Source organism: Centruroides sculpturatus, unplaced genomic scaffold, assembly GCF_000671375.1.
Source record: "Centruroides sculpturatus isolate CEXI.00-Female unplaced genomic scaffold, Cexi_2.0 scaffold63, whole genome shotgun sequence".
In the NCBI taxonomy this organism is placed as follows: Eukaryota; Metazoa; Arthropoda; class Arachnida; order Scorpiones; family Buthidae; genus Centruroides; species Centruroides sculpturatus.
The window spans coordinates 985329-1010623 of record NW_019384640.1 but is presented as its reverse complement, the minus strand read 5'-3'; the positions used below and the strand labels follow the sequence as shown (position 1 = coordinate 1010623).

At 30.5% G+C, this 25295-nt stretch overlaps 1 protein-coding gene across 1 annotated transcript in view; it reads left to right on the top strand.

The window, feature by feature from the left end:
* Positions 1-22597, top strand: part of LOC111625976 — a 44620-nt gene extending 22023 nt beyond the window's left edge. The window contains exons 3-6 of the mRNA XM_023369240.1: positions 4979-5063; positions 9487-9621; positions 14989-15169; positions 20239-22597. Of these exons, the coding sequence (XP_023225008.1) occupies positions 4979-5063; positions 9487-9621; positions 14989-15169; positions 20239-20654 (817 nt within the window). The 3' untranslated portion in view covers positions 20655-22597. The remainder of the gene's footprint in view (positions 1-4978; positions 5064-9486; positions 9622-14988; positions 15170-20238) is intronic.
* The last annotated feature ends 2698 nt before the right edge of the window (positions 22598-25295 follow it).

Below are 25295 nucleotides of genomic sequence, written 5' to 3'. Positions count from 1 at the left end.
AATGCCTAGATGATAATTTTCTCAACTTTGCTTATCCAATATTCGGCGTGAAGTCCAATAATATTTTTTCAGTTGTTGGTGTATTACATATGTACATCGGATGTAGATGTTGGTATATGTTTTAAATTAGTATTAATACATATAAATTATCTTTCACTCCATCTAACTCAAGTGCTGACACATGTTTGAACATGTATGGTGTGTGTGATAAGAAGAAAACGGTTCCTGGCCACACAAGAAAGCAATTCTTACATTTGTTGGCCATGGAGAAATAATCCTTGAGAGGAGGCAATCCTTGCATCTTCTGACAGTCAATGCTTACATTCACTCAGTGTCAATTACTTTGTTCTTATGTTTTGTTCATTTTTGGCATCCAATTTCATTAGGCAGGTGCAATTAACAGAAAATGGCAAAGTTTAATGAAAATCGATCAATCAAATTTTGTGGATGAAACACAATTCTGAAAGCCACATAGAAGAGGTTTCACTAACAGTTTGTTTCAATTATAAGGCTATACTGAATCTTACTAAATGTTTAATACAAATTATAAAAGTAAACAAAAATAAACATATTGATATAAAAAATACAGTAATTCAAACTTTCATATAGGATAATGTATTAACATTAAATGATAGAACTGTTTGCAACAGGATTCATTCAAAAACTGTACAATACAATACTAAGTGGAATTATTTAATAACAGTTGATGAAAGCAATATGTTTATGAAATAGTAGGAAAGGTTTTATTTAAATACAGTGGAATCTCGGTATACGACCTTAATCTATTCCTGATGTTTGGACTTATACCGAATAGGACGTATACCAAACCAACCTTTCCCATAAGAAGTAATGTAAAAATGATTAATCCATTCTCATGTAAAAAAAAGTGGCTGGCTTTAAACACCTCGCTTTCCTGGCTAGTTCCTGCTTGATTTTTCATGAGATCAGCATTAGGGTTTCTCATTTCCCGGTCTTTTGCTTGTCCCGGGATCCTGGGATAAAAGTGAACTGTTTCCCGGGATCCCGGGAAATCCCGGGATAGAATTAATTATTTTTAAGGTATAGAAGATATCTTGAAATCAAATGATATAATTATTTTCCATTTTTTAAAGTAATTTTAAAGTTCTGTAACCTCCAAAATCATATTAATAATGCTGTGTAAGGTCTATAGGCCTATAATAAAAATTACCTTTAAATAACGTAGAAATTTTCACAAATAGAAAAAAATTAATTAAAGTTTGCTGGAAACTGCATACAACAACAACAAAAAAAAATGTTTTGAATTGAGTTAAAAATTAAAAAAAATGAACTTCTAATTTAGAAGGTAATTTTCGTTTTTTAAATAAAATATAATACAAAATATTGCAAACTTTTATAAGATTTTAAAAAGCAAAGATGGTCAATACTCCGATAACTCACTCTAATTCTTATTTTAGTAATGAAAAGTCTTGCCACCGAGAATGCCCTTTCCGATTCAATTGATGTGATTGGAATAGTGTTTAATGCATTTAAGAGAAGACAGATATTATGTGTTTTTTCACCTGTAGCCTGGAAGATTTCGAGTTCGTTTTCGAGATTGTAGTACTTCTTTCGCTCTCTAGTATTCTTGATTTGTCTACCTTGGCTGCTTTAATAGCGGCATCAAGCTTAGAGCTCGATAATTCGGCAATTCATTTGGCTTTAATAATCAGGTTTATGAAGAAAAACTTCATACTTGCAGACTTTGTACTCGTTTGTATCCTTGCCCAATTTGCACAATCTGGCGTCAGGCATTTATTGAAGCTACTGGGCATGGTTAAAACTCAAGACAGCGTAAGCACAATTATTCCAGATATTACAGGTTCCGACAAGTAAAGAATTTTTATAGTCCTGCCACAAATAAGCTATATATTGATTATTGACCATTTGTGACATGCTATAACGAGCAAAAATTTAAAAAAAACTAATAGGTAGGTTTAAAATTAATAAATACAAATGTATTCTGACAGTGAATGAGTTAATTATGCTTTCTATTTGCAAAATTCCTCAACCTTAACACAAAATAAGAAAAAAAGTGAATTTTTAAGAAATTTGTGGGATTTCCCGGGTTAAAAAAACAACCGGGATCCCGGAATCCCGTTTGAGAAACCCTAATCAGCATGTATCTTTTTAGCTTTCTCGCAAATAATTGCTTTTGATACGATGTCTCCAGCACACTTTTTCAGTTATCCAAAGCAAAAGCATTTTCTCAACATGATCTAATGTCTTTGATCTATGTTTAGAAATTGATTTAACCCCTTTCACAATGATAGCAGATCTAATAATGTTTTTATTTTTCATGATTGTCGATATCATCGTTCTCGGAATGCGATATGCAACAGTTAAAATCTCAAACACGCATGCCACCTTCATATTTCTCAACAATCTCTTTTTTTCAGTTCCATTGTGATTCTAGTCATTTTTTTAGCTTTCTGTTGTTTTTCATTTGCCATTTTGCAATTCATGATTAATAAAAATAATAAAATTTTACTTACAAATTAAAATCAGAAAAAATTTAACAAAGGTATAAACTGTGGCACCACAAATGTCTAGTCTGGTCTAGTACACCGATAGTGCTACTTGTTCATGGATGGCGCATATAATTGAATTAAGTCGTATACCGAGCAAAATTTGTATCGTCCAAACAGGACGTATTCTAAAGTAGACATATACCAAGGTACCACTGTATTGTATTTTAACAGGAGAATTCAGAAAAATTATTAAAATGGAAGTCACTGGATATGTAGAAGTGTGCAATTGTATTTAAATATCATACATAATTAATTGTGCCAGAATGGTCAAATAAATTTTCTGCAGACAGTGAAATTTTTTTGTGGAGTGGTGGTTGAAAAACACTGTTTTAAACAGTATTTTGAGTTTAGGAATGCATAATTTTCATATTCTGTTAGTAATGTAAATGAGGATAAATGTTACTTTTGGACACTCCTATCCTGACTATCAATATAGAGTTTGATTTATAATGAAATGTATGTAGTTTTACAGGGGAATTTTGGAGTGGTTGCCACAAAGTAAGATTCAACTGTGATATTTTTTTTAATGTAACATACTGCATTCATTTTGTAAAAAACATTTATTATTTCTACTAACAAACCACATATCTACAATTGACATAATATAACATAAAAATTAACAATATATATTTTAAATTTAATAAAATATAAAAAAATATAATGTATATATAAAGAGAAACTGCTTCCATTTCTTTTCCTTCATTTTAACACCAGTGACAGTCCACAAAAATTCACAAACATAGACTGCCTTTTTTTTTTTTTTTAATTTTTTTTTCTCGAAATATAAATGAAATAATTCTTTTAAAATTATTAATTTAAAATTTAAAATATTGATTATTNTCGGCCTAATGTGGACCGAAGGGTGGCCGAGTTTGTGAAAATGCCGGGTTATCGGGAATGCGGTTAAAAAAAATAAGTATGAGTGTTTCCTCAGAAAATACTGTACTCTACTTGTATGTATTGTTTACTTGAGAATACAACAGAGAATAAACTGCCCAAATACCCTTAAACAAAGGAAAAGTACATCCTTTATGAAGGCATAGAGCCTTTACTACATGAAAATGAAAATTAATGAATACACTGTGTACAATAATTTACCCGATAAGACAGACCTCAGAATAATACTTTATGAGAGCTTTTATACTTTTATAAAGCTGTCTATAATGAAAATTAATTAACTAAGGATTTTTCTTGCCCTGCCAGGGTGTGGCCGAGTTATCCGGAGTGCCGAGTTTTCGAGGCTCTACTGTACCATCAGCCATATTTTAAAAATTCTTTAATAAATATTTAACAAAATGAAATAAATAAAGTATTTACCATGTGGATGTCTCTGTATGAGCTTTAACTTGATGTCCTTTAATGGGAAACTTCTACATTATTATTTTATTGTTATTCTTATTTTATTTTGTTAAATATTTATTATTAATTAAAAAAAATTAATAATTTTCTTTTATTAATTTATATTTATTTTACTTATGTTTTATTTAAATTTTATATTTTTGTTCTATTCTACTGGAATTTAATGAGTATTCTTTTTATTCAAATACTTTTTATTTTGGAATGCTCAACTCATGAAGATGTATTAAATTAGTGGAAAACACTTTTCTTTCATTAAACTTTTTGCTAGAGTTAATTTATAAGGTGTGAATTTATTTTCTGACATTGCCTCCAGTTTCTGTATTTTGTTACATTGCAACTCGGCTTTACTGGCCAGGGTTATAGGAAATTAGTCCTCACACACTGTAGAACTAGAGCCAAGTTTAAATTTCTCATACAATGCCTACCCTATGCCCATTTTTAGTATAAGATTACCTGTTGGATGTATTAATTGGTTATATATGCAATATTAATGGTAAGGCATAAATTATGTCAAAATTTGATTTTGTACTATATTTTATTAACAATGTTTGTTGTAATACTTATAACTTTGTAAGGATTTTTTCATTGAGTTGGACCAAATTTCATTATACACTGTATTTTTTACATAAACAATTCAAATTAATCAGTTTGTAGGATTATGGAATTATAAGTTAAATGAAAATAACCAATTTTATTTAACTCATTTTTATGAAATAGTAATATTAAATGCATTTTGTACAATGTATACAAATCATTGTGGTGACACATTGTAAAGTCCAAAGGTGTTATGCTTTTAAATGAATAAGAATTGAATTAATAATTTTAAAATAAATAATTATTTTATTTATGAAATTTGTTTGTTTTTATTATTTGTTGCATTTTTTAAATTATATCTGATACTATTATTTGAAATGAGGGGAAATTTTGTTTCTAAAATAAATATCCTACTGTTTATGTAAAAGACAGCATAAGAAAATTATTTTAATTTTCTAATTAATGTAGAATTATATCAGATTATTTTATTATATTAATAAATAAAAAGAATAATAACCACTTTTAAATTTTTATAGGCGAACTGGACCATCTAATGAACTTCATATTCGTTTAGAAGAATGCTATGAGCAATTTAGACATTTAGAAAAGGAAAGAAAGAAGGTATGTATGATGAATAGTTGAAGTTGATTTTTTGAAAGAATAATATAATTCAAAAAATTGTATAATACTTTAAAAATATAACATACATATGAAATGTTATCATTGAATATTAAAAGATTGATATAACATGATATGTAGACAAAATGATTAACTCTCTTACAAAATACATGTTTTTTCTTATGATCTCTCTCACCGAAACTTAATATTATACTGAAGATATGAGAGCTTGTCATGCTTTCAGTTCTGTAAAGCAACATAAAAATACCACACTAGTACAGTTTGATGTCTTAATAATTTACCAGATTGATTCATAGTGAGAAGTCAGTCATACTCTTAATTTTGCTAATTGTTTTTATGGTTTTTATGCTCTAAGAATTATATTGCAGAGTTTGTTGTCATTGATTTTTTTTAGACATAATCTGAGTATAATTGAAGTGACTATAAAAATAAAAACTATCTCTTTGCATGTATATAATTTGTGTGTATTTTATTTTTAAAGATAAAGTCAACCTTTGTTAGTATCCTTCGTTGAAATGCTGCTCTCATTTACTACTATATATTTATGAATAACAAATCTTTACTGTGGTGTATACATTAAAAATTCCCATTATTGTGCTTACACACTTAATGTCAGTAAAATTTTTTGGAATTCTTTTTCCCTAAACAGTTTTGTAATGAATTGTGTTGGTGGAATATCGGTTGTGCTTCACCCACAGCAAGCAGCAACGAGTCATCACTTCCTGCTTTGAAATCTGTTGCCTTTCTATAGTGTTCTACTCTACTGTGCTGTTAACTTGCTGTAATCTGCTGTTATGTGAGTCTCCTCAAAATGAACAAATGAGCATTTTGATTAAAGAAAAACAAGAAAATAGTTTATTCAAAGAGAAATTTCCAAATGTTAGTCATTAAAGAATAGCAGAACACTTCTTTATTGTGGAAGAAAACAATCATTTGCAAATGCATTGGACACATCTTAGAAGAAAAAATCAAGTGGCTGCAACAGCCTTCCTCAAGACATTGTCTTAGATCTGCTAAACATGAAATCTTGAAGATGACACAATAATCTGGATCATTCAAGTTAATGCCAAACGTGAAATTGTAAAAAAAGTTATAATCATAGAAAAAACAAAAATGTTTGAAAAACAAATGGGAATTACAGGCTTCTAATACAGCAAGCGTTGGTAGGCAAGATTCAAGTAGCATCATAGACTTTCACAGTATATTTGGCAAGGTGAAACAGCTGAACAAATTGTATCAGATGCCTCTGAAACATTGACATGATTGGACAGTATGAATTGCAAAATGTTTATAATATGAATGAAAGTGGGTTGCATTACACATGCAGCCAGACAAGATAATTTTCTGTAGCTATCTTGTTTGGTTCCAAGCAAAAGATAGGCTTACATTTCTTTCTTGTACAGTACAAATGCAGATGGATCTGACAAAAGAGTCATAACAGTCATTGGGATAGCTGCATGTCTTCAATGTTTCAAATATTTCAGTCCAAATCTCTGTGAATTGCCTTTATAATTGAAAGACTTGGATGACTGCAGTTGAATTTAGGATCTGGCTCAAAGTATTTAATGAATCTAAGAAATCAAAACCTTAATATGTTATTTCTGATGGATAACATATGTGCCATAAAGCAGAGAAGTTGAATAATATGAGAATTCAATTTTTTCCTTCCAAATGTACGGGAATACTTCAATGTTTAGATTCAGGAATTATCCATTGCTTTAAGGAACACTATAGATATTTCCAGGTGAAGGTTATTCTTTTTGTAATTCTATGAATCTGGAATGGAGTAATATCTGAAACAATTTGAAACTGTTGGAGCCAGATGGTTAATTCCATTGGTCCTGAGTCCATTACAGGAAAATGTACAGTAGAAGGGCCGACAGTTTCAAGCAACAGCAACATTGGAAAATTCCTTAACCCAGCGGTCCCCAACCTTTCGATCGCCGCGGACCGGCCAACATTTGATAATTTGACCGTGGCCCACTGAAGGGGGATGTTGATTGTTTATATTTTAGATTAATTTAATTTAATAATTTTAATTTAATTGTATTTAAAAATGCCTTTAAAGTAATATACAGTTACACCAAAAAATGAATATAATGTGATTTAAAATTTTAACTCACTAGTACGCTAAATCAATGAGAATCCTGAGTTTGTTTCTTTGCAACGAGACGGTTAATAGGTTAATCTGGGGGTAATAGGAGACAATGATACCCGAAGTGTGTTTCTTATGTCCAGTTTATTCCGTTGTTCTGTCTCCATTAAAAGTCGCACAAATCCGAGGAAATACCATAGTAAATAAAATGGAAATAATTTAATGTTCCTTGGGCGGCCCGGTACCATTTGATCCACGGACCGGTACCGGTCCGCGGCCCGGGGGTTGGGGACCACTGCCTTAACCTATTCCCTGCTATTCCTGACACATCTCTGGTTGCAACATGATGACCTTGACCAGTGGACCCAAGATATCTCGTTTCAGCATCAGAACATTTTTGAAACTAGATGTCACTAGTCATTATAATTTTTATATTACAACTAACTTTCCAAAAGTTTTTTTTGCTTTTACATTTATTAATATATCTATTTTATGGGTGCAAAATAATAAAAAAATTTTGTTTGATATAATAGCCACGATTATTTTTTCAAAAACGTATAATTTTTGTTAGGCTTAATATCAATAAAAATTCAATATGGCATGACACACAATGGTAAAAAATTTCAACATGGGATAACTTCAAAAGAATTTTTAAAACTTGTTGATAATTTGCCAATTTTTGAAGAAATGAACACAGAAGATATCCTGAAAACTGCAAATCACACTAAAAATTCTGATTCAGATGATGAGACTGAAGAAGTGCAATCTCCACCATCTGCTAAAGCAAATGAGAGCATTAGAATAGTAAGATTCTTCCTAGAAGCATGCTGTGTTGATTATAACGTAATGTCCCATAACTTATATTATTGATGAAATTAGTGAGCATAAAAAGCAGCAGTTATTAATATCAGTTTTTTGTCTCAAAATAAATATGTTTTCATGTACTTGTAGTGTGTGTACATTTTACTTGTTCACTTCAAATCTTATTTCTGCTATAGAGATGTATTTACTTATTATACTGAATTTTCTAATCTTCAGCAGTTTTCATTTTTCTAATTTTGAAATAGTGCCGCTGTTGTACAGGGTGAAAAAAGCACAAAGAACAGACAGTGGCCTACTAACAAAGGTGGTTGTAATTACATTTATCAATAATGAATAGTACCGTATTTCATGTGAATATTTATAAATCTGTATGTTAAAAAATTGCTAGAACCTGGAATAAAACCCTCACTTAATCCTCACTAGTATGTATCTTGTATCAGTAAAGTGATATTGAAAACAGCGCTTAACTAGTATGTGATATAGAGCAAGAGGAACAATCTTTTTAAATAGTAGACCCAAAAAAATATGTAGGTGCATGCATGAGGGGCAAATTTTTTTGGTTTTTATGATATATAGCCAGCTTGGTTAAGAAGTTAATTGTGATCAGTCAGATGATTGACAGTTTTTGCCATGTTTTTTAAAAAGGAGGACATACATAAAATAATATATTGTTCAACACAGAATGAGTGTATAATAAAAAGTTACAATAAACATAATTATACAATTATATATTATTCTGTAGGCCATCTACTATATATTTAAATGGTGAGCAACTTACAGCCTGCAGGCCGTAAGTTGCTCACCATTGATTTAGTGTATAGAATATAAAACAAAGGTTTTCAAACTTTTTGACTGTCAGCCCTTTCAAGGATTCCTAGACTTTTTGTTATCTCTTGTTTTTCTAATACAGTTAATTAATAATATAATAATAATAAATAAATAAAGCTGATGAGCTAGTATTATTTCACATGTCATTTTTATAGAAAAGATTTACTTAGTGTGCAAATTTACATCTGAACTATGATGTTCTGCACATAACCAATTGGGCTAATGATTTTTTGAACCATTGCAATTGATACCTGAACATGCTTTATCAATTCCTGGCATCAATATTGACTACTTTTGAGACTATGGTCTAAATAATAATGTTTTTAACATTGAACTGTTAACAGAAGAAGAGAGAAAAAACATTGCCGATGTAATTATATAATAAGGAAAACAAAAATTAAACATAAAAAAAGAATTTTTAAGTTGATAATATAATAATATACAATGACACCAGTTTGGAGTTAGTTATTTGCCTAACATTTACTTTTGAAAACTAACATATGAGAAAATAAACAGTTGACTTCTAAATAATAATTTATAATTGATATTTTCACAAGAAAAAAATTATTTTGAAAAATCTATTGTAGAAACCTTATCATATAAGATTAAATTAAAATGATATTTTATGGCAAGTATTAACAAATACTTTTTAATTTATAGACTGAGGCAGAACTCGCAAGACAAAATCCTGGGAAGAAAATATCAAGTACTAACAACATTCCAATTCCTCGTTTACCACCGAATCCATCTCGTGTTGATAGGCTTATTGTTGATGAATTAAGAGAACATGCAAAGGTAATTTTCAAATCTGTTATTGTATTCAAATGATTTTATGAGTGTTTTATAATCTAGATTTCCTTTTTTTGTTTTGTTTTTGTTTTTTTTTTTTATCTATTTCAATTAAAAGATTTTAAATTTTGATTTTTTTCAAAACTTAGTTACAATAAAATTACCTAAATAAATTATTAAATATATAATAAACTTAAGAATATGAAATTAAATTTTCAATAACATTTGGTAGTCGTTATTTGAATATGTCTGTGTCCATAGTCATTAAACTGTTGAACGATTTTCTATGGAGCTAAGTAGAGTCATAGCAGAGTGACTCAAAAACTACAAAGATAGCATCAATGTTTATTTTTCTTTCTGTCTTTATTATATTATATAAAAGATGATCTTAAAGTAACTTGACCAACTAATAGTGATCTCAGGATTGTGGAAAGTGAGGAATCCACGAAAACCTTTGCAGAATACACAAAAATAGGGGTACAACATCTGTCATGATTACCATAACTTGAAAATTTCCAATACAAATACCAGAAATTCACAATGTCATGAGACTCTGCATATGACAGAAAACAGCATAAAGCATTGGAATGGTGTGTGAAGAACGAAAAGTAAGATTTTCAATTCTCATTCCACATTCAGGCACTCTGGAACTCCTCATGCATGCATTCATAAAAACATTAAACTGTGGGGACATAACACACACTTGTCATATACCCACCTCAATTGTGAACCTTTAGACATTTTGCCATCCATGTATACATACTTTGATATTCTCAAATTGCTCTCACATCTCTAAGTAGTTTATCTATCACTCCATAATTACATAATATTTATAGTTTTCCCTATTCACTCTATCATATACTTTTTCTAAATCAACAAACACCTTTTTACTCACATTCAAACATTTCTCCACAATTATTCACAATGTGAAGATCTGGTCCACACACCTCTTTCCTTTCATAAATCCTGCACTTTCCATATATCTTTTGCAATCATCTTCTGAACTTTGTCAACTAATATTCATGCAAACACTTTTTCAGGTATGCTCAGCAAGCTTGTGTCTTGGATATTCTTGCAATTTGTCCTTTCACCCTTTCCCTTGTATATTGAAACAATCACAGAATTTCTCCAATCACAAAACACCATACCCTTATCCAAACATAACTTGCAGAGTTGGAACATTCATTCTTCTACATTTTTTCCTTCCATATTTTAACATTTTTTCAGTCACATCATGCATACCAGGAGATTTGCAATTTTGCATTCTTCTTATTGCATTCCTAACCTCACTCAGTTGAAATAGATCCCCATTGATCACTATCTACATTATCTCCACAACTGTTCCTCTGTTCATGCTACCTCCATTATACCTCAATAGGCTTTCAAAATATTCACACCACTTTTTATATAACTCACATTTATCCTACAGCAGCTTACCATTTGTACTTCGTACACAGGGTACACTTTTCTTTCTGTTGCCATGTATACTCTTCAGTAACAGCTGAGAACTGGGTGTACTATAATATTATCAAAAACTTTCACCAAACCAGAAAATCTGTAATATAATGTCGATTTAAGAAAAACTTAAGTTTTCAAAAACATTCTTCTTCCTTCTAGCATTGAGGTTCTGCTTCTATGCAGGGTCTGCTTTCTTGCATGCCCTTCTCCATTTGGTACGGTCCAATGCATCTGCCAGGGTGACGTTCACCCTTCTCATGTCATCTTGCAGTCAGTCCATCCACCTCATTTTGTGGCACCCTTGGGGTTGTCGTCAAGGTGGGCTGAGATGTAATGCTGTCTTTCCCACTGAGTGTTCATCACTTCATGTGATATGTCCATACCATCTGAGTCTTGCTTTCCGCATCTTTTCAGATATTGGGGTCACTTTCATGATCTTTCAGATGTCTTCATTCAGGATAAAGTCAGGTAAAGCCAAGGCACCAACGAAGCATCTTCATTTCCATGGTATGGAGAATTTGTTCATGGCAGGTGCTTGATGGCCAGCATTCCGACCCATATAGGGCCACTGGACGGACAACAGATTTGTAGACTTTCGCCTTCAGCTGGGTCTGAATTCAGCAGTCACAGAGGACACCAGTGCACTGCTGCCACTTTAGGCAGGCTGCATTGGCCCAGGATTTGCCTTTAGCCTTTGGATCCAGGATAGTTTCACCATCATTGCTGATGAGTGAGCCAAGGTATTTGAACTGAGTGGGCTTCTTGAGGTCTTGTCCCTTAATTTATTCGATGTTGAAAAAAATTTTTTTTTTGCCATGTTGAATTTTCGTCGATGTTAAGCCAAAATTTTTTTTTAGAATAATAATCGTGTTTACTGTATTGTTAAAAATTATTTTTTTATGTTTCACAAACAAAATAAATATATTGAATAATATAGAAACAAAAAAAATTATATTTTAAAAGTTTGTTTTAATATAAAAATTGTGATGCATAGTGACATCTAGTATCAAAAACGTTCCGATGTAAACACGAAAATATTCGGGATTGCCTACGCTGGTCAATGAGGTCAACACTAATATTTTCGGGAACAATGTAGGACAGGTTAATGTTAATCAACCCCATTGGTCTGGGCCCCACTCTCCAGGTATTCTGTCTTTCTGATGGTGAGTCTAAAGCCGACATCTGCAGACAGTCATTCCACTGGAGGACTTGGTCCTGTAGATCCTGTCTCAATTCTGTTGCAAAGAGGATGTCATCTGCATAGAATAGGGTCCATGGGTGTGGATGTTGAATTTTGGCTGTAGCACAGTCCATGCAGAGGATGAAAAGAAAGTGAGAGGAATGATCCCTGGTGTACTCTAGTTTTGATGCTGAACGGGGGTGAGGTTCCTACTGGACATCTGACCACACTGGTCACATCGATGTACAGGAGCTGGGTCCATTTGAACATAGGCCTCTGGGACACCATGGACTCCGAGCGAGCACCAAATAAGGTCACGCGGAACACAGTCGAATGCTTTCTCCAACATTTGTTTTTATCAAATTGTCATTTTTAGGTTGAAAAGTAATTCAGAATATAGAACAGAGAGTTCAATAAACCAAACATAGTGTGATATTGGTTGCCTCTGATACATGATGTGATTGATGATATCAAAGTAGGTTTATGGGATGACAAAATAAAGATTTATAGACGTGGAAGAAATTTTCTACTGCTTCCCTATAATTAATCACTATGTTTTTAAATGATGCATTGAAAATTTTCAACCTTTCTAAATGTTTTAAGTTGACTAATCAGAGCTGGGATGTATGGGGTTACCTTGATGTCAGTTTTGCTTGTAATAATTCAAGATAGTGGAGATAAGCTCTTTTTAATAAAATATATAAGCTCTTTAATCCATTTTTCCAATGATTTTTTAGTGGCTTCAATGTAAACTAGGTTTTTATTAAATCATTTGTCCTTCATGTCCTATCTTCCAAATTACTTTTCAATCTGAAGATGACAAGAGGTTTTTTGAAAACATTTATTTTATTAAGTTTTTCATAAATCAGTGTTATACTGCTAAATTTTTTGATTTGATGAGTTTTTTTGATATTAACACACCCATTTACCTCTAGAACAGTTTTCTGTTTACCTGAAATGCCTTTGCAAATGCTTGGTCCAGTCTTCATTCATTCTGTCCTTACATTCCTTAATCACTAGTACAGTTTCTCATTTCTTTGCTCTTTACTCATTCTCATTCATACTGCTATTCAGTCTGTCCATGTATGCAGCCTTTTTTTCATTGCTAACTCAACTCTGTCATTCCACTATGCAATCCTTCTCTCATGGCTCACTCTTTTTATACCATATACCTCTTTTGCTGATTCTACCAGACAAGATTGGAAATGCTTCCAAACCTTCTCCACATCACTCAATTCATCAGGCACTCTGTTTTTATTTGCTGCAGAGCAACTGTTTTCCTCCTTTTGTTTTGCAACCCAGTCTTTAGTTGCACCTTCAATACCACTAAGTAATGGTCTGAGCCATAGTCAGCTTCTCTCATAACTCTTGTATCCTTCACTACATCTCTGTCTATCATCATACACAACAAACAAAATCTATTATATTCTTCTCACCTAATGTACAATTTTCCTCTGTGTACTGATGAATGGTCTTGTGTAGAAAGATTTTAGATACCCTTAGGTCTCTTTCTGCACAGAGCTTAACCAATCACTCTCCATTATCATTCACCCAGGGATCACCATGTAAACCTAGCACACTCTCAGATGTTTCTCTTTTTACACCCATCCATCCATTCATATCTCCAGTTATTATCATACACTTCAGAGAGTCCCACTTGTCCAAGAATTTTTTCCAAACTCATCCATTTCAGCATCCACTGGGGCATATACAGTGACAACAATAACTCTTCTGCATCTTCACTTTGAAGCACACCCATATAAGTCTTTCCTTCACTTGCTTATACTTCTTCATGTACTCCTTCATGCATGCCTTAACTAAAACACCTATTCTTGCATTTGCTTGCTCTATCTCTTGCACACTGGACCAGATCAACACATTCCAGACTCCTTGCCTTTCACTCTTGTCTGTCTCACTTATGCAAAGACCATCTAACTTACTTTCAGTCATTTTCCTTATTAATTAACTTTATTATTATTATTATTAATCACTTGACCTCTCACTTCTCTTACATTCCATGCACCCAATCAACATTTACACTTCCACTTTCTTTTTCTCATAAGCATATTCCAGTCCTGTTGCTTCTTGGTTGATGGGGAGACAATTGTTGAGGTCAGGACTCCCCATTTCCAGACCCTGCCTTTCTTTCCTTTTGCCTTCTTTTAACAAGAGAAAAGTTTTTATATGGTGGAGCTGTTAGCCCCATGCAGCAATCCTACCTTAGTCTGGCTATTATTCTCTTACCTGTTCATCATGGGTATTCTTGTTGGTAGCGAAGCTGCTACTAGCATAGCTCACAAGGTCTAGAAGGCATGCAAGCCTGCTTACCATACCAAGATGGAAATCTTGGAACAGGAAGAAAATTTTAACTAAACAATAAATATTAATTTTATTGTGTTTTATAAATTATTAATAACATTTAATGAATTATAATCAGTCAATATACATGTAGAAGAAAAATAATAATGCTGATTTTTATTTATGCAATGCTGGTATACTTGAATTTCAAAGCTTGATAAATCTATTAATCAATAAAAAATATTGATGCATATGTTCTTACAAATGTTTCATAAATATAATTTTCTGATTCATTAGCAATTTAAACAAAACTTGTTTTAAATTTAAAGTAATATCAAATAAGGGCTAAAACAATGTTAATAACTTTAATATCTGAAAGTATTTTATTATATACAGGTGGAACTGAAAATTTACTTACATTAAATTCTATATTATAGGTAATTACTCTTGTTGCAAAAATGGAACAATTACGTGGAGTTGAAGTTCATCCAAATATTCACACATCTATGGAAAAATGGTTAGAAGCAATTAGAAATGTTCAAGGACGTCGGAGGGATGAAATCATAAATGCCACAAATCGCCATCGAAGTGCTACTAATCGCATTCAAGAAGACAAAGGTATATATTATAGATATTTTTTAACAATGCAATTATGTATTAACCAAAGAGAATATGAACAATATCAGATATTTCAAAACAAATGCTATATGTTGTTGAATAGAAATTAATTAAGATATATATTTTTATATAAAATACATTAATATGTATTGAAAAATGATATAAATTTAAAATGCTGTTGTATTAGATATAAAAATGAAGAGCAGGAATGATTTGATTAAAATAATAAAAGTAATTTTTGTAATTAATACTAATATTTAAATGTTTGAATGATCTTAATTAACAGAAATTGGATTTTAATTTTTTTTAACATTTTAGGAGTTGTCAAAAGCTATCTTCAAAAGGCAACTCAAAAAATTATATTCTATAATGCAGGGGTTGCTCTAGAAAATTTAAAAATATCACCACCATTTTCAAATTATTTATTGCCACTAGTTTTACTTACTGATTAATGTAGGTGCTGGTAGCCTTATCAGTTTGGCATCTGGAAAGCAAAAGTAACATGTTAAACTGTCATTTACAAGGAGTGGGCCAGACGTTCGGGTCTCCAATTCAAACGAAACTTGGTGAGCACACAGCCTTAAATACAAACAGCTCCTTGTCCAAGTGAATGAGATGCTAAGCGCTAGTTGGCTGATTTAGGTTCGATCCTTCGAAATGTTAGTTTAGTTTTTTTTTTTTTTTGTGTAGCATTATTATTATTATATGATTTTAAATTGTTATTTTTTGTACTTAAATTGTCAACAAGGACTTATTATACCGGTAACCTGGTTCTGCAAATTAAGAAAACAATTCAGAAAAAACAGTCTTTATTTTCACCTGTTGTACAAGTGAAAAACAAAAACTGCTTTTTCTGAACCAGTCCTAGTAATAAATAAGTCCTTGTTGACAATTTAAGTACAAAAACTATATTATAAGGACACAAAGGTGTAAAATTTGTTACCATGTTGTTATTACTTATTAGCATTGTTATTATTATTATTATTATTAAAATTCTTCACATTTAAAACTTATGAAACAAGAGATTAAAAATTGTGATGTCTGACATCACAATTTTACAGAAAATGAGCCTCTGTAGATTAACTTTTACATTATTAAATAAAATTTTTTTTCTATTTATGTTTAGATAAGTAGTGTTGTGACATTCAAAGTGTAACAAACATGATTGCATGAGGAAATTGTCCATAATATTAACAATTAAAAAAGTAAAATGCTGTGACTTGATACCCTATTTTCATATCACTTGTCTTTTTCATCCATGTGCAGTAACATCTGAAGTTTATTTGCTTGTGAGGACATAGTAAGTAAAATATGTGAAAATAAATGTGAAGAAATAAAAGTTTTATTTAACAATGTAAGAGTTAAATCTATAGAGGTTTATTTTCGCTAAACAGGAAATGATGTCACAATTTTTAATCTCTTGTTTTATAAGATTTAAACATGAGGAATAATAATACAGTAGTTTGTCGGGAGACAAAGAAAAAGCTTGATATATCCAGCAGTGCAATATAACAGAGTACTGAAAATTCTACACGTATACTAAACAGATTATACAGTAATCTCTACCCTCTGTTCTTTTATCAGTAAGTGTATCTGATATAAATAAAGTAAGCTTACTTTATTTATACTGAATACACTTACTGATAAAAGAACAGAGGGTAGAGATTACTGTATAGTAATCTCTACCCTCTGTTCTTTTATCAGTAAGTGTATCTGATATAAATAAAGTAAGCTTAGTTTTGAAATACTGAATTCTGTACATGGTTATATTGTACTAGCAAATGAGCCCAGCATTGCTCAGGCAAATGATTTGGATGATTTGGTAGATATTGTATGTTTGGAAATTAAGTTATTACTATCAAAATCAAAGAATTGCATCTAAAATAGTACAGTAGAAGCCGTTATTCAGGTTAAGCCTTAATCCTCTCCCTCTTCCCCTGCAGGGGAATTTCCAAAAATCCCTTCTTAGTATACAGTAGGCCCACAATGGGGCGACCAGGTGGTGAGGGATAGGGCCCGATATATCTGAACAGACCCGCCCCCCAAAAAATTCCTGGGGATTCCTTGACCCATCTGGATTCAATCCCAGGTTCCCCAGAGCGGTAGGCTGCCACTTTGATGGCTCATTTTCATGACGTTTCATGATGTACCCTAACTGTGTACCAAATTTCACCTCTAGATTCAGCAGTTTGCTCTGGGCAACAATGAATCAGTCAGTACATGTAATTTTATATATATAGATTAATTGACGTTTACATAAGCATTGATATCATGAACGCCCATTTGGCATTATTGTTTCTTTAACAATGACATTTAAAGACAAATACTGTTGATATAAAAACAAAATATCAGTTGCAATTTTATCATACAGTATTATATTTCAAAATAAATCCCATATTAAAAATTTGTGTAATTTATATTTTTCAATAAAAATTATAAATACAGTAATTGAAAATTTAAAAAATAAATATTGAACATAGAACATCAAAACTTATAAAATTACAGAGTAAAAATTCTCTAAAAACCAAAATAAAGTTACTACTGGATAAAAATTTTAGAAGTTTCTGTTGGAAAATAAAGAAATCTTTTCTTTATACATTACTCAGTGAATTGGAAATTTCACATGTTTATGTGAGTTGACAATATTGCATCAGTTCACATAAAGGTGTAAAGTTCGAATTCACAGAAACTTGTAAATGAGGAGACAGTATTTAAAACCAATAAAATAAACAACTTTTAATATCAAAAGGAAAGGTAAATGATAATTGATCTATCCATCTGTTTTGCTTATTTAGATTGTGATGAATTTATTGTTTCACCTGCAGTGGTAGGATTTCAAGGATAATAGTTGGAATAAAATATGGTATTTTATTGCAAAAAGAAATTCAATGGCAATTATTTTAAAATTTATTGATTTGAACACTTTTAAAATTTGGAGATCAAAAAACGTGCAATATAACAAGGGGCTACTTTATTAATAATAATGCTAATGATGAAATAAAATAATAAAATTAACTAAACTAAATCAAAATTCCGAAGGTTTGAACCTATATCATCTAGCTCCAGTGCTTAGTGTCTTATTTGCTTGCTATATGAAGACTTATAAGCTAAATACTAAATTTGCAGAAGCCTAATTTTTGGAAACATTTGAGAAGTGGTTCCTATTATTTGGACAACGAGCTGTTTGTCTTTAGGGCTAGATGTTCACCAAGTTTCATTCAAATCAGAGACCTGAACATCTGGCCTCCCCCTTGCTAGCAATGGGAATAATTTTTAATGAATAATTCTGAATAACACATTTGATCACATTGTTTCTAACAGTATTTCACAGGTTCTATCATGTCAAAATTTTTGTTTTATGTTCTATCATGTCAAAATTTCTATCATGATAGAACAAAATTTTTGTTCTATCATGTCAAAATTTTTGTTTTAGTCTATTGAAAAAAGATCATTGTAACATTGTCACAATGCTGGGCTGCAATTTTTAATCACATTTTAAACTTAATAAATTTAAAATATACAGTGATATACCCCGAACTTACGCGATAGGTGGGACCGAGCGTTAACTGCGTAAGTCAGGGCATAATTTCGCAATTTGTGTAAAACCCAAGTCGGATGTAGGTAAGCTAATAAATGTTCTCGTTAATCTTATCTCGTCTTTTGATTCGTTTATGGTTACAAGAAATCACCATATAGAGTCTCTCGAGTCTCCGTAGATATAACAAACACAGAAATAAATAACAGAAAATAAATTGTAGCTATGTGTCGATTCTGCACGACACGTCCGAACATGTAAGCTGAACAATAGTGTGGGGGGAGTGAGTAATCAAGAGTTGCGTGGCGCTCAAACAAAAGACAAATCAACGAGATTTGAAAATCGCATAACTCCGGGTTCGCGTAAGTCGAGGTATTACTGTATGCTCTCCACCTCAAATTATTAGTAGTGTTTGCCCTTGTACATCATACTTTTTTTTAACAATAGAGTTGTGCTGGTCATCTATTAACTGCTTTCAGGGGAAAAGTTTTGAATTGAAATAACATGACTTCTGGTTTTCATGTTTGTATGTAGCTAGTTAGAGCCTCCAGCCCCTAAGGTTTCCATTGAACAAAACTACCTTCAATTCTCAATGTCACTTCCTACTTTTCTTTCTGAACTTGCTATGTGATGTACAGTGCACAAACTCCCATTGTACGGAAGCTTGACATTTTGCTGTTTTTCCTGAAGTCTGATTTGTGATTCGATTTCACTCTGAATGTTGAAATAAGTGGACTAGAATTTTATTGCCACTTTAATAAAAATATCAACAAGTGGCAATTTTAGCCTTGACAGTGCGACTCCCTGATTATGCCATAAAATGTATCAACAATATCTTCTTATCATTAAATAAAAAATTTTCTGTGTGAGGATATTGTATATATATATATATTACTATAGTAGTAGTTAAATATTAAATTTATATAAACATGCTTAGGAAGAATTACATTTATTATCTTAAATTTAATATTTGTTATACTTTCAGTTTTAATATTTAATTGTCTTAAGTTTGCAAAAATAAAAATTAAAAACACAATGAGCAAAATGGATAAAAGTACATATGATACACTCAACACTATATCAAGTCAGAAAAACTTATTGTTGATGTTTTGATCATTTTAAATAATTCTATCAGGATATAATCAAATGGTAAACTTTTAAAAGTACTAAAAGAATGGAAATTGAACATATAAAAGAATAACTTTTACAAATTTAAAACTTTGTAATGGTAAAAATATTTAAACAGACATAAAATAGGTATAAATAAACATAAATTAACTAATTAAAAGAAAAATAGGAAGTCTATCATACCGTACAGAGTATAATGAGTTAGGGAACAAGATTATCAAGTGCAAAATTTTTTAAACTAGAATATTAAAAAGTATATTAATGAAGGTTTTTCTATATTTACAGTATTAAATTTTCACTTGACTATGTTAATTATATTACTTTGTCTTATAAACTTAATTTTTGATTCATTCTTATATAAAACTGAATATACATAAGATTTTTTATAATATTTATTTTTTCACAGATGTAGTAGCCTTGGCTGCTAGTATTTTGGAACTTAGCAAAGCATCCAGACATGCCCGTACTGCAATGTGGTGTGCTTTGATTACAACTATACTTTTTAACTTGGACCCAACTTTAGCAGCTGCTCAGTCATTTCCTTCAAATTTGAGTTATGAAGAACAAAGTTCTGGTAAATTTGCTATTACATCATCAGAAAATGTTAATACTCAAGGAACATCTCACAATGATTTCAGTTCAAATTCTAGTGATTGTAATTCTGCAGCAAATTCAGAGAAAGTTACTGAAACATCAACAATGTTATCCCATTCTTCTTCTGTGCAAGAAAATAAATCTGTAGATGATAAAACTGAAAAATCATTTACGGATGTTAATAAGGGGAATAATACTGAGGCAGAACAAACTGCCTCCAAAGTTTGAACTTTGTATCCTCCAAATATTCCAGCCTGTGTTCATCTAATTGTTTGTTTAGAAGATTCTATAATGTTTAGTATGTAGATTGTTAATTAAAATGTTAGTTTTTTGTTTTCCTAAAACAATTTTGCAATTATGAAACCAAACTGATGCAATATATTATCTAAATGGTTGCTTTCATCAGTGTACATTTCATCAATATAACTGTTTGTGCTACACATTTTTTCTAAATGTAGCATAAATGGTAATTTGAGCCACAAAAAATAATGCATGGAGGATTTAGAGGCAGCTATGATGTGTAGTTTATTGTTACTATATGAAATCTGAATCTAGTTGTTAGTTTTGCCATTGGTGCACTTCATGATATACTTATCACCATTTGTGTATGTGCATAAATTATAATGAGGCTAGTTCTGTAACCTCAGTAATCTTGGTCTTCGCGTGATCGGATTACAATAGGCTTTTTGCCTTCTCAGCTAATTAGTCCTTTTTGGAGAAATTATGCATTAAACTGCCTTCAAGTTCCTCTATCACAGTGGTGTGTATATTATTGTAGATGTAAAGGGCTTTATATAATTCAGGGTAAATGTAATATTGCATATATAGTGTATATAATTTTAGTATTTTAAAACAAAATTGCCCTTTTAATAATATATTGTACTGCTTTTTATATTTCTTGAAACATTGTTTAATGTTTTAAAAGTAGATTTCTAAATTTCATTATAAAATTATTTTGAGATTTTTAATATTTTAATAACAACTCATTTTATAAATGCCGAGAATATCTGAATTTGTTTAAGAAAAAATATATATAAACTATAATTTAATATTAAATATTTATTTAAATGTTAATTAGATGTTATTTTAAAGAAATATAGCTAGTAGATTATATTTCAATTGTTCCAATTAATAAAAACTGGAAATTGTTGCAATCCCCTTAATATTTATGCTAAATATGGTTGTGTAGATATCACTTTTGCTACCATCTTTCCTTGCCAATAGCCATTATTATAAACAGTGCACTTCGTGATATCGTGTATTAATACCATTTGACCAGAGTGAGTGTGATAAACAGTTACTGGCCTTAAAAGTTTTCTAGCATTTGTAGGTAGTAGTTTCAAACAGTTTTCCAGCTTTAAGGGGCAACTGCCTGATATAAGGCATATGCATCTTTTTCTGCTTGAGTGTTGCTGTAATTTTGGGGATAGGGAAAATTGGGGTGGGTTTTCAATTTGTAACTCAAGTGCCTGACCTCTGCTAACTTTAAATTTCCTTTCAGGCAAATTTATTTCTAAAAATTTATTACTGAAATTTGAGGTTAATTGAACCAATTTCAAATTAGTATTGTTGTTTTGAATTTTCATTTAATGAATAATATAAAATCATTTTCTTAGTACATGTAAGTAAATTGTTTAGTAGATATATCCAGTATAATTAGATTAGTTAAATTGAGGAATTGGTAGAAAATTGTTTTAACAAATATTCGCAATTAACTTAGGTTTGTGATTACTGCATACAACTTTGTGCCAAGTAATTCCTTTCAGATAATACCCAGTAGTACTTTCTTTTAGAAATAAATTTAATCATACTTGAGTGGAATTCATTGCTGAAATTTTGTCCAGATAGAGGTCTCAGCAAAATTTGTTGTATATTGTGAAATAATGCTGTACAAGTAAATTGTAAAATGTTTTCAAAGGAGTTAAAAATGTAACTCCATTTATATTTTAAGAAATGAAATAAACATTTCTGTCTAATAATGATTGTACATCATTTGAATATTGAAAAGCAAATGTTTTTATCTGTCTTTTAAAGATAATCTCATCTGACTCGAGAAACAATCTGGACAATTTCTCATAATAATTGCTTCAAATAAAAAAAAAAAGATATATTACAAAAAAAAGCAGAAAAATATTTTGTAGTGATAGCTCAACGTTGTAGCAAAGTATTGCTCATACATTAAATGTGCAGTGTCACTTCTGCAACATAAGTGTCATACCTCTTCAAATAATTATGCTTGCTAATTATTAAAATGGGTGCAAATTTTAATATAACTATATATCTAAAAGTATCAAATATTTCAAAGAAAAATATTTGATGCATTTAGATTATCAATTTCAATTTTCTAATGTGTGCACTATTCTTATTAATTTAATTCATATATAATTAAAAAAAGTATTTTTGATTTTCTGTGTTATTTTAATGTCAAGTTTTCACATTATTGAAATTAATGAATATACTATTTATATTTATATTTTAATTTTAACAGAATCTCATATTTCCCTATATACATCTATAAAAAGTATAGTTGCATGCATGTGTTAATATTTTCTTTTAAATTGCACTTGTATTTGATTGCATACTAATCCTAGTCTGTCCATTTAGACTAGTGATGGATGGATAGTACAAACATTTGCTAGGTGCCCTTTAACTACAATGACTAGTATTCTTTAGTGACCTTTGAGATTCCTATGGGCTAAATTTGCCAATTTTGGCATTAAAATATTAGAAGGCTGCTGTTGTGCACGTTTTGAATGCATAATATCTATACTTCGGACCTTCTCTAATGCTGTTTATATATGACCTCAATGGGATGTGTAGTTTAGTACCTGTGGAATTGTACATCATAAATGTTTGCATTTATTATTATTTAGCACAGATGATGATATGCATGATGTGTTATGATAGCAAATATGACTAATTAATTATAGAAGCTTAATTTATTATGTGCTTTAAGCATTTATATATACAGTGTATACATATACATATATATTTTTTAAGTGAGTTGCTAAAATTATAGATTTAAATGTGAATTCTTCCACTCCAAACTACTATATATCATTTATCATTGTTTATTTTCAAGTTCATTCCTTACTTTAGAATAAATTTATACTAGTTGTGTGTAAGTGTATTGTGTTTATGGTTTTTAATTCACCTAGTGATTATTATTTTGTTCATAGAATATTTCTAGTCTAACTTTAAAAATCAAAATTAAAGTTAATTGTGTAGTTGCATTAGAGTTGTCAGTTTAGATTTAATGCAGCTTCTAAAAGTAATTCTATATTTGCCAGTTATTTCCATCCTTAAGTTTATTCCTATCTTCTTACATAAATTATTAAAATTTAATAATAAATATTATAAGTAATCCAGTTTGTCCTCAGGTTGATGGGAAGTAACACATCCTTTTTGCTACAGTATTTTGTTAATGAATTACTACTTTGACTTTTAACTGATAACTTATTATCCACATCTACAATGTTTTTATCATGTATGTAGCCTAGTACGGTGCAAACCAGCCATGACGTATATTTGTGTAGCACACTTTGACTCACCTCACACCTGCCAAGTTTCCCAACTATCATAAATTAGTCTGGTCAGATATATTTTCGTACCTCTCGGTGGAGTAGAATAGATATATGTGTGTATGGTGATAAAAAGTAAAAAGAAAAAAAAGTATAAACTTTGAATCTTTACTTCTTTGAAGATGTTACTGCAGTATGTAACTATTTACAGTGTGTGCACAAAGTGGAGCATATTTTTATTGCAATACTTAATCATGGCTGATCTAGTGATGCTAGTAGAATTTTTCTTGCAAGAAATTTGACCATGAGACAATACCATTTTGCCAATTTCTTAAAATAAAACAGATTTTTGCATAGGTTTAAGAATAGTTCCAATTTAGATTAAACTTAGAGCTTTAATTGTTCATTGTTATTGTTTTTAATTTACATAATTCTTTCTGTAAATGTTGTAAAAGTTAAAGTTTGTATCCATGTGGTACTTAGTATAGTCCACTTTGTCTGTATTGCATTCCACATTTCATATTTTCCCCAATTTCTACATAGGGGATTTGGAAGAAGCTAAAATGTATTTCTTCAGAAGTATGCTAGTTTGATTACATGATCAACAAATCAATTGTATAAGTTTATATAGTATAAATGATCAAATTTCTATCCACTGTATTAGTATTTAGTAAAAAAACAAAAAAAAAATTTAATGATTTCTCTTGCAATACCCAAGGTCTTCTCATTTTAAGTCGTGAATTTTTCCATCACAAGATAGCATTTTATGTTGCAACCCTAAATTAAAATTTCATTTTTGAATATGTTACATTATAATTTAATTTATATCATTAATATGATTTTCGTGAATTTTAAACCCAAATTTGAGTTCTGAAAAACTCACAAAAGATCTTTTGTTAAACTAGTATATGACTGTTTTTGAATTCGTCATATCATGTGATGGAATAATTCATGTGCTCAACTATCAGAGAAGATTGAATTTATATGCATTCTCTGCATAACAGATTGTCATTGCCAATGAATCTCATCTGTTGATTGTATTCAGAAAGAAAGTATTATTATGTGTTGCAAATTTGTGCAAATGTTATTTAGAATAAGAAGTAATTTTCATGCTGCCCACTCTTATGAGAATAGAACTTAAGCCAATGATTTATTCAAAGACATGTACAATGCAGCTATTCTGTTAATCAATGAAATGTTTGGAAGTTTCCTGTGATCTGTATAAACCATGGATATATCCTTGATACCTTCCAATGGGAGGGATAATGGTAAAGATACCATTAAAATCAATTTATTAGATATTAGATAATAAAATGAATTACGTATTGGTGCTTTTTATTGTTTTTAG